The 11,065-nt window shown below is 33.9% G+C and overlaps 1 protein-coding gene across 1 annotated transcript; it reads left to right on the top strand.

The window, feature by feature from the left end:
- Positions 1–3,671: 3,671 nt before the first annotated feature.
- On the top strand, positions 3,672–7,101 carry LOC114927319 (mitochondrial inner membrane protease atp23). The gene is made up of 7 exons (XM_029296937.2): positions 3,672–3,717; positions 3,827–3,918; positions 4,030–4,184; positions 4,333–4,456; positions 5,039–5,176; positions 5,277–5,360; positions 6,698–7,101. The coding sequence occupies exons 1-7, from the start codon at positions 3,672–3,674 to the stop codon at positions 6,830–6,832; spliced, it is 774 nt and encodes a 257-aa protein (XP_029152770.2). The 3' UTR covers positions 6,833–7,101.
- Positions 7,102–11,065: the final 3,964 nt, after the last annotated feature.

Raw genomic sequence — 11,065 nt, 5'->3', positions numbered from 1 at the left:
TTTTCGTAAACCCTAACTAAACCCCTTCTTACACTTCTCATTAGCATTTGTGAACAGAACCGAGCCAATGGCATGGAGCCTTCTTCCCCTGATAGTTCTTTGAGAGTCAAAACAGTCGACGAAGTTCAAGGCTACAATTCAAAAGAGTTTCGACGTATTGTTTTCATTTTTTTCCTTTTTCATCCTTCACTAATTAATCCCATAATTCATTATTACTTTTGAATTGGTTGGATGTTTTTCAATGTTTCTCTACTGATTTTGATTTCAATTATTGGTTGGTTCATTTCATTGCTGTTTGGGACAGTTTCCAAAGGACAAGTTCTTGAGGCAATGTTAAAAGATAATTTTTTAGAATTATTGGTTAGCCAAGGGAGGAAACACATGGCTTATTTTTCTCCTGTCACGGGGATAGCTATTTCCTTTTAGGCATTTACTCTTTTTTATCTTTAGGTCTCTTTATTCAAATTCAAATTTGCTATATACACACCCAAAATTATCCACTAAAAAATTAGTCGTTTTTAGTGCGCATCCCCTTATTACTCCGCAATTTTCTAGGAAATAAGGGTTTTGCGAAGGCGCCACTAGGCAATCTTCTTCCACTTCCGTCCTAAAACTGTTATTTAGGAAAAAGTAAGTCTGACATAAAAATTTAAACAATTAACATATCTAGAAAAAAGAATCCTTAAGTCAACATTACCGTTGGATTTTTTCAACGTAAAAGATGCGCAATTTTAAATTGAATTCACACCATCTATTACGTCAAATTTTGGGACATTTCTCCATTTCTGACGATATTGCTAATAGCTCAACAAAACTATTAAGCTAAATTGCATTCGCAACAATCCAACAGTTAAAATTGTCGATAATAAATCGTGTCAAATCTGATGATAAATCTGATAGTTTTTAATGTATTTTTTGTTTGGGGTAGTTTCAAAGGTAAAGTTCTTGAGGCAACACATGGGCAAAAACTAGCTGTGCTGTGAATGACAATTTTTCAGAGCTATTGTTTGCCAAGTGGAAGAAAGGGCATAGGCTTATTTTGCTCCTGGTCACAGGGTACTTACTTCCTTTTATGCATTTACATTTTTATTTTTCTCTTAAGTCTCTTTATTCAAATTCAAAATTGCTATGTACATACCAAAAATTCACAAATGGTGTACATCAACCGATCCGGCCCGAAGTCTCGGTCTGGACCCAAAACATGTTGGAACCCGTTGGCTTGGTCTGATCCAGAGTGTAAGAAATGAAACTTAAAGTTTAAAACCAATGTTCTGAAAATCGGATCGAACTGGTCAGTTTCAACCGGGTTAACGGGAATCAATCACCTGATCGGTCCAATTGACCCTCCAAAACTAGCTTGCAAAAAACCGGTTAAAAAAAAACCGATTCAAACCGGATAAACTGGCCGAAACTGGTCAAATTTTTTCAAAGACCGGTTTTTGCTATTGGCCCGTTGAAATTTAAGACGTCGTTTGAGCCAAAAAAAAAAAAAAAAACGAGCCCACTCAGCCCAGTACCCGACCCGGTAACCAACCCCTTTATGCGAAAGACCTCGTTCCCAAATCCCCAATACACTCACCAACCACTTTACCCAGCACCCGAACCCTAATTTTTGCCCTCAAATTCCAGTCTTCATCGAAGTCCATCAAAGGCCACCATCCTTACCAATCAACCACAGTCGACGCGGCTCAGAGGCTGCGCTTGTCACCGGGCAGAAGGATCTCCAACGGGAGGAAGAAAATCACCGTTGCGGATCGAAGCTGTTGTCAGCGGCGTCGTCGGTTGGTCGTCTGAACTCCGAAGCTTCCTGGTCGACATCGTCTGGTCGTCGGAAGCTTTTCTGTCAACGTCGATGGGCATTTGTTCTGCCGCTGTGAACTAGACGCCTTCTCTGCATCTGTTCTACCTCTCTGCCGCCTGTGAGTTCAATTTATTTTTTGAGAAAAGGAAAAATAGGTCCTGACCTTTTGTCCCGCAGATATTTTTTGTCCCTGACCATTGAAAAAATACTTTTAAGTCCCTGACCTTCACTAAAACTTGGACGGATTATCCTTCTTCCGTCCAAATGCCATCCCGTCAGGACTGATCCGTCCAATGCTCTATTAGGGACTGATCCGTCCAAGTTTTATGAAGGTCAGGGATTAAAAGTATTTTTTTTAATGGTAAGGACAAAAAATGTCGCGGGCAAAAGGTCAGGGACCTATTTGTCCTTTCTCTATTTTTTATATTAATTAAACTAATGAATTGATGCAGTAATTCTTTATCTAGTAATATAATGAACTTGATGGAGAGTCTTACTGATTAAATTCCCAGTTAATGTTTCATTGGTTAATTATAAAATGAATTGATGCAGAAGTTCTTATTTGGTTGTTCAGTTTTCTATTCTCTTAGTAATTTATTTTGAAGTGTCTGAATTTGCCCGTAATGTGTTTGAAACTTGTAATGGTGCTGTATGCCTTATGTAAATTCAATTTTGGATTTGAATTTTGCTGTAATTGTTTAATTAGTTAATTTGGTAATGGCTTTCGTCGTGAATCGTGGGCCTGTCAACGGGATCTTGAGTTCTTGGGTTTTTGTTTTTTTTTTTTTTCAATTAGTTTTTTACTCAATGAGAAATTTAGTCCAGATTTGAGTTTAGATGCGTTCTTCTTTTGAGTTCTTCTTCTGTTTTTAATTTCTTTTATTTTGTTAATTTATAGGTTAATCATTCTGTAATTCTGAATTTTACTGAATAATTGAATAATTTAATTTTTGGGATCTGATTTTGAATTTGCTATATGAATTCTGGGAATTTCGGTATGAATGCTGAATTTTAATATATTGAATGCTGTATAAATTGTATAATTTTTGCTGTCATTTGAATTTGTATAGTTGTTGTAATGGCTTAGTTTTTATTTTGCTGTCCATCTAATTTTGAATTTTGCTATAGTTGTCATTCTGAGATTATATTATATATTGATTTTTTATAATTTTTATAATTTAATTAATCGGTTCAATCACGATTTGACTCCGATTGAACCGTTAAACCATTGAACCAGTCACTCGACTGGTTCGATGACCGGTCCGGTTCTCGCAACCTTGGTTAGAACCTAGAAGGCTACCTCAACCGGGTCTGGCCCTATATCGGATCACCTGGACTGACCCGGTGAGGATGCATAGTACTCCAAAATTTAGGGCGCGCACAAGCACTGAAGACAGTGAGGCACAACCCTGAACCTGAACCCCCCTTTCTCTCAGCACGCAGCCACGCACCCTCCTCAGTCCCCTCACGCACGGCGCCATCCTTTCCCTCAGCCCTCTCGCTGTCTTTCACCAGCCACCGTCACCACTCGCCACCCTGAAAAAAATTAGTTAGTGATGGTATTTGGTGTTCTGATTCTTGGTCTGATTACCAGTAAACTAAATATTTGCTCTGATTATTACTTGTTTTTTTTTTCTGATTTGTTCTTAATTTAGTTGATGTGGTTATTGTTGATTTTTCTGATTATTGTTATTATAAGGTCTGATTATTGTTCTGTTTATTATGCTGTTTAGTGGGCTGAATTTTTAATTTGTTACTCATTATTGCTGAACAGCATTTGATTTTTCTTTGATTTTAACTGTGTAGATAAAGAAGAATGGGAGGAGGAGATAATTGTATTCCTGCACAAATTATTTAGGAGAACAAAGTAATGGATACTGCTATTGATACTGCTCCAGCTCCTGATGCACCACAATGTTGCTATTGATTCTCACCCGGTTTTCACCCGGTGTAATTGTAGCCTGAATGTGTATAGATTTCACGTAAACATAATTTGATTTCTTTTTCTCATTTGCATCTAAATAGTTTACAAAATTGTAATTTTAACCATTACCATAAGCCCTCTTCTGCGCTCTCCCTTCACCACTGTCGCCCCCCGCTCTTCCTCCTCCACAACTGTTGCTTTCCACACTCTGCTTCCGCCCCTCCTCTCCCTCTGCCTCTCCTCTGCTTCTGCCTCTCCCTCCGCTCCCCATCGTCTTCAAAGTGTGGTCCTCTACTAACTAAAGTTTCCTCAAACCCTAACTAATCCCCTTCCTACGCTTCTCATTAGCATTTGTGAACAGAACCGAACCAATGGCACAGGAGCCTTCTTCCCCTGGTGGTTCTTTGGGAGTCAAAGCGGTCGACGAAGTTCAAGCTATGATTCAAAAGAGTCTCGAACGTATTCTTTTCAGTTTTTCCCTTTTTTTTATCCTTCACTAAATCCCACAATTCAGATTACTTTTGAATTGGTTTGGATGCTTTTCAGTGTTTGCTCTGCTGATTTTGATTCAATTGTTGGTTGGTTCATTTCATTGTTGTTTGGACAGTTCCAAAGGTGAAGCACTTGAGGCAACGCATGGCAGAAGCTGGCTGTGCTGTGAAGGACAATTTTTTCAGAGCTGTTGTTTGCCAAGGGAGGAAAGGCATGGCTTATTTTGCTCCTGGTCACGGGTACCTATTTCCTTTTAGGCATTTACATTTTATTTTTCTCTTTAGGTCTCTTTATTCAAATTCAAAAATGCTATATGCACACTAAAAATTAGTCATCAAATCAGATATTGTGTTTTTGTGGACATGTGTTGTTTATATCATTTTCAATGTGTATTTCGTATTTTATCATGTATTTTATCTTAGTGGCTAATTTTTTGTTGCTTTAAATGGTAATCTTGTTGAATCTACTATAGGATTGGGATCACTGTTTGGTTGCAGATCTTAACTATTAATTTTGGAGTGCTTGTACAATGCTTTAATAATTTGTTTTCTGAGAGGGAAATGATTTAAATATTTGTCGAAGGCGCTTTCCAAATTAATAAGGTGGCCATGGCTTCCAAAACTATATCAAGATTCAAGATCCAATGCCTGTTCTGTATAAACTATTTAAGTCAAATGAAACTTTTCTTGTTTGCAAAGAAAATAAGGCGCCGATACTAGTGCATAAACTATTTGTGGTCGATGCTTCTTTTTGGTTATGTGGCAAGATTTGCAACGACCTAACATTCATTTAATCCTCCATTGGAGTGCCTTTGATTGCAGATATTTGTGTGCAGCAACCATGTAAGATTTCAAGATGAGGTCAACCAGTTGATAATTCATGAGCTAATTCATGCATATGATGATTGCCGTGCTGTCAATTTACATTGGAATAACTGTGCTCACCAAGCTTGTAGTGAGGTGCCTATCCTGAAGTGTTTTCCCACCAATATTAAGTTGAATGGGTTTTTATATCTTATAACTTTCCTGTCCAGCGTTTCTCAACAATCTGTTGAAACAGATACGAGCTGGTCATTTAAGCGGCGATTGTCATTTCATGCGGGAACTACTTCGTGGTCATTTCAAATTGCGAGGGCATGAACCGGTACACTTTTACTTTTCTCTTCTGTTAATACCTATCATTTATTTTTTCTTCCAATTAAATCTTCCAATAGATTTACATTCCAATAGATTTACATCTGAGTTCTGTAAAGTCTTCCATAGAAGCATTTATCTCAAAATTTTATAAAGTGCACTTGGTGCTGGAGGGGATCAAGAATGCAAAATAAATCACTCGATGACTTAAATCTTTTGAAACATATCAAAACATAAAAATGAGGGTTCCTTTATTATTATGATTATTGGATGCCAAAGAATATTCTTGCTACAGTTTAAGCCTTCTTCCTTAGTCACCCATGTAAGCTACAATGGATTATTGCACTATAGGTTCATTAACCAGTAACCAAGTATATCTGATAACTTGTCATATGATAAATACATGAGATATGATCTGATCAATACAAGTACAAGTTTCAGCCAAGTTAGTAAACAGCTAGCTTTAAAATGATAGGCCAAGTTGCCAGATCAATGATCAAAGACATCCACCATTTTTTAAGGATGGTATAAAAAATTGTTTGTGATCAATGCCAGTGCCATATCTTCCATGTTAGTTATTCCAAATTCCAATGCAAAATAATTTGCAACTTATGCATAGTTGTAATTTACTATCTAGTCCTGTCTTCACTAAGGTGATTCATCTTCTGTTGAATATTTATTTGTTGGTTGTTAAATTAGTAGAGTGGGTCGAAAAATGCAAGGATAGGGAGTTAATTACCAAGAGGGATAATTTGAATTCAAATGGATATATTGCTCCTATTAGACCTAACTACATGTATTGCTGGTTTTGCTTTGACTTAGATGAACCAAAGGTAAGCTTAGAAGTTTCACATTATGAGATTGAAGTAATCTCCTAGGCCTCTTATGCTCAAATTGATGTTCATTAAACCTTAGTGAAGGGTAACAAGAGGATAATATCATGTGGTTTAAAGGCAAGTGGTCATTGGTCTGTGAATTATGGTAAAGATTAGATTTGGGAGTGCAAATTCGTTAGCAAATAATAGAAATATGGATTGGCAGAATTCAAATTCTGTAGGGAAACATAATTGACAGTGTTCCTGTGACTGATAGTGCTCCTAATATTCATACCATCATCATTGCATGTAAGTGAACTAATAATTTGTTTTTGAAAAAAATGTTCCGATGATTGGCTGAGGTGAAGAATGGAACTTTAAAATAAACAATTATTTTTAAAAGTTGGGTACTATTTGTATTTTATACTACATTAGAAATGTTATGCAATTCTCTTGTTGAAGTTTACTCTATGTTCTAGAGATATGTAATGTTATTCAGTGCTGATTTAATTTAATGTATTGGAACTTGAAGGAGTGTATTAGAAGAAGAGTCTTGTTATCTTTGTTTTCAAACCCCAATTGTGTTGGTTCAGCTGCCAAGGATTCAATGGAAGATGTATGGGATATTTGTTACAATGACACACAGCCATTTGATAAAGCTCCTTAAGAAATTGCATGGATTGGTAGTGTTACCATTTTAGCCGACCCACCTAGTGGGATAAAGCTTTGTGATGGTTGGTAGTGTTACCCTTCTTGCTATTCTTTCTGTGACCAACAGTTTTGGAGGGAGACCGGCTTAATGACCCAATGTTGAGAATTAATTATACAAATCATTGAAGGCTTGTTATTGTTATGGTGTAAATTTCAATAAATTTTTCTCTGTTCAACAGATCTTCTATAATTATTTTAGGGTATATGCTCAATTTAATTCTTTTATGATTGACTGAGTCATTTTAGTTTAAGAAATTGTCAATTCGGAGTCAAAAGTCCATCAAATAGTTTTCCGTTAAACAGCATGACTGGTGATGCGAATAGTTATAGTAATGCCAATGCTGGGCCCATCCTCTTAATAGGCACTACAAGCATTAATTAGCAATTCACAATAATCACAGTAGCAATATGGCAAAGTAATATATGTGTACTCTATTGACAAATGAAGTACTCAATTGATATATAAAGCAAGAATCAATGAAACAGTAGACCGATACCACCCTGACTTCAAGGGAGGTCTGCACTATCAATTATCAAATAGCAACATAATTCCTATCCTTTTCTTGCACTATAATTCCCTTTTTATATCACAACTCATTTTCCAATCTGTTGTAACTAATTGACCTTAGCACAAGCTAATAATTTTCTGTGATGCACCACTATTTACTTCTCGTAACCTTTCATCTGTATGGGTGGTTTTCTCATCATTTTGTTACTTGGGTTATTCTATATAATGATTTCATTAGGCTGTTTCTCCTTTTTTTTTTTTTTGGTCCCCAGCATTGGCATTATTATTACTATTTGTAGGCATACAAAGAATTGTGTTTAGATATTCTAAAGTGAAAAAATTAATAAAGTGATAAGTAAGGTTAATCACTATTGAATTTGTAATTTTTATGAAATGTATGTTTTATTATCTTAATTTAAGAGTGATTAATTATTTACTTTACTACTTTAGTCATTGCATGATTAATTTTCAAAAAGTTAAATTACTCTATTAGTCATTAGATTCTATAATTTTTTTTTTTAAAATTTACAATAAGTTCTTACATTTTAAAAGTTTTTCATTTAGCTTCTATACTAAATTTAAATTTGTAATTAGACTATTTTTAACCGTAAATATTACACAAATGTTTTAATTCATATTTTACCACTAATAAATATGCTAAGTATATTTTATTAAACTAAACTTTTTTTTTTGTGTGACTAAACTAAACAGTTTTAGAACAGTAATAGTGTAATTATAAATTAAAAATAGGTGTAAAGATTTAATTACAAATTTTTAAAATATAAAAATTTAATTATAAATTTAATAAAATTATAAAGATTAACAGTCTAATTTAACCTTTTGAAAAATCTTACCTTCTTTTAACTAACATCTCTCTCGTGTCCAATATCGTTATTGTATCACAATATGAATGGAATAGAACAAAAGCTTTTGTTTATCCTTGAAACAGTTAATTCTAGTAAGATGCAAATGTGTTAAGTGTCACATGACACAAAAGGATTGGTACTAATTTGGTTATGTTGATGTCATGCAACATGGCACTCATGTAACACTTGTTGGTAGTCAAAATTAAAATGATTTATGTGAAATACAGGAGGCATAGGTCAATCTTGTGAGTATGTATGTGGAATATACATTATTACATTATATAATAAAGGGGAATTTTGTCATTTTGTTATCCAATTTTCATTTACTGTTTTGATTTTGTATTCTTCTTCGGAACTTACTATTTTGCTTCTGCATTCTCCCCGTGTTTTTTTTTTTTTTTTTTTTTTTACTTGGGCGCACATGTCATTAGTTGATTGTTACACATAATTCTCAATTGTCTATGATGTTTAAGGTAAAAAGTAAAAACAATGTTATGGTTAATCTGTGATTTGCATATCTGTTTAGATAACTAAAATTAGTTAATTCATTAAATAATGTGGATTTGGATAAACTCAGGTAAATTCTTTAAACTTGTAAAATTAGTTAATTCAATTGAATTTATTTGTTTACTCCCTGAAACTATCTATCTGTTATTGGCTCCATAGTGAACTTGTATAACAAAATACCGCCAATTAATTAAGTTGCATATTCACCTTCTAAACTATTATTTTTATTTGTAAAATAGAGAGAACGATCAACATGCATACACGTTAATCACAGTGACTTGTTGGGCAATTTTTGACATATGGGGGACTCTTTTCTGAAATTTCAAACTATTGAGTTTTTTGGAATTTTACCAAAATATGAAAACAAATTATAGAATTAGAAATTGATGCGTGAAATTTTTGGTTTTTTTTTTTTAAATTGCAATAAAAAATTGGAAGGTGAAATTTCTATTTCTATACTACACCGCATAGGAGCGAAACTAGCATAAAATTTGAGGAGGGGTCAAAGTTTAATTTTTAAATATAAAAAATTAAAATAAAAATTTAAAAAGAAGCTAAACCAAAATTTACATACAATTTATAAAAAAAAAAAAAATAAAAAATCTAGGAATTGTGCCTTTTCCAATGAGAAGCTCTGCCCCTGATTCTATACATTCGTAAAACATAAAAATACATCATTTTCTAATAAAACACTAGATTTATGATAAAAAAAAATAAATAATTTGTGGACTTGTTCTATTATGATACATAGTTAAAAATGATAGAAAAATTGTAAAGTATACTGATATATATATTAGTATTTCAATAATTTTTAATTGTTGAATTTAATTATAAAAAATATATAATATATATAATTAAAATTAATAATTAAAAATTACTGAAATATTAATGTAGTGATATATTTGAAAGTTTTGCAAAAGGATAGGTTACTATTAATATAATAAGCAGGTTTATGTCAGTTCATCAGAAGCATTAATAGTTTTGTCGTTGATGGATACCAGACCTATATATTTATGATTCAGTTTGTGCCCCCTTCTATTTTTCTAATTTAGCTTCTTCCTGCTTTTTATTTAGGTTGCCTTTTTTCAACATTTTAATCTTTATATAGCTGAATCAAAATATGAGACTGCTATACATAATAAGTAATAATTAAGGGCCTTCTCTCATATTATTGTTTGTGCCTTACAGCAAAGTAGCAAAATGGGTGGGCGAGCTAGCTATGATGCCATTGCTAACTATTATTATTATTATTCCAAGAGAGTGCACATGCATTTGATAGGTACATTTCAAAATTGCAGATCTCACATGCTATATTATATAGCAATTTTTTTTCTCTATAAGTCCTCTTTAGTGTTTTTTTTTTTTTTAAATTGGTTATGAACCATGATCCAAGAACATAAATATGGTTAATAATTAATCTCTTGTGTCTTTTCCACGTGATCATAGAAACAACTCTATGATTAACAGTTCGACCATCCCATCTTGCTTCAATTTGATAAGAAAACCAAACCCAAATCAAAGAAATTAAAGCGTATGTTTTGCTAACAAAAGTGGTTGTCTTTTTAAGGTGCTGGTTAAGATTTTCAATAACCAAAAAATAAAATAAAATACTAGAGCGCATAATAAAAAATTAAACAGCAGTATTGGATATAATATTTTTTGATATAATAAGAACAAGTGATATATTACTTAAAAATACAAAATTATATAAAAAAGAACATTAACATATAAATGTCACTAATTTTATTTTTTTTTTTTATATAATTAAGCATTAAAAAGCTTTTTCCCATAAACGCCACCATTCTAAACTGATCCTAAAATACGCACGCCCAATTCGTGCATAGCAATCGCGAAATGGAGTTTCACTTAAATTCATGTGTGACCCCCACGAAATGGCGCAATGGCAGTAGCTTTCTCCATTTCCTTTCTGCCATCAACGAAATGGAGCCAAGTCAATGACGGCGCACACAAGGTGGTGCACCTCAGGGGCAGTGCATGCGAATTGGCCAACCCTGCTGGCGGGCGCCAACGAAATGGAGAACCTTGTGCGTGGCGCCCACAAAAGGTGTGGTCAAAGGACATGTTGCAGGAACCGTACCTCACATGCATTGGCTATGTTGGGAGGCATGAGACACTTGGGAAGGGCCAAGACCATTATAAAAGAGTTGTGGGGAGGGACCTCATGCACGGTTGAATTGAAGGGAACATATGGTTTAAAAAAAATTGTATAAGTGGTAAAAGGAAGGTAGGAGAAGTTGGTAGTGCTGAAAAAAATTTTTTAATATGAGTGGGGGAGGGGTTAACGCAG

This window comes from Arachis hypogaea, unplaced genomic scaffold (genome assembly GCF_003086295.3).
Source record: "Arachis hypogaea cultivar Tifrunner unplaced genomic scaffold, arahy.Tifrunner.gnm2.J5K5 arahy.Tifrunner.gnm2.scaffold_175, whole genome shotgun sequence".
Taxonomy (NCBI): domain Eukaryota; kingdom Viridiplantae; phylum Streptophyta; class Magnoliopsida; order Fabales; family Fabaceae; genus Arachis; species Arachis hypogaea.
The sequence above is the reverse complement of the archived record's forward strand: the minus strand, read 5'-3'. Positions and strand labels throughout refer to the sequence as shown.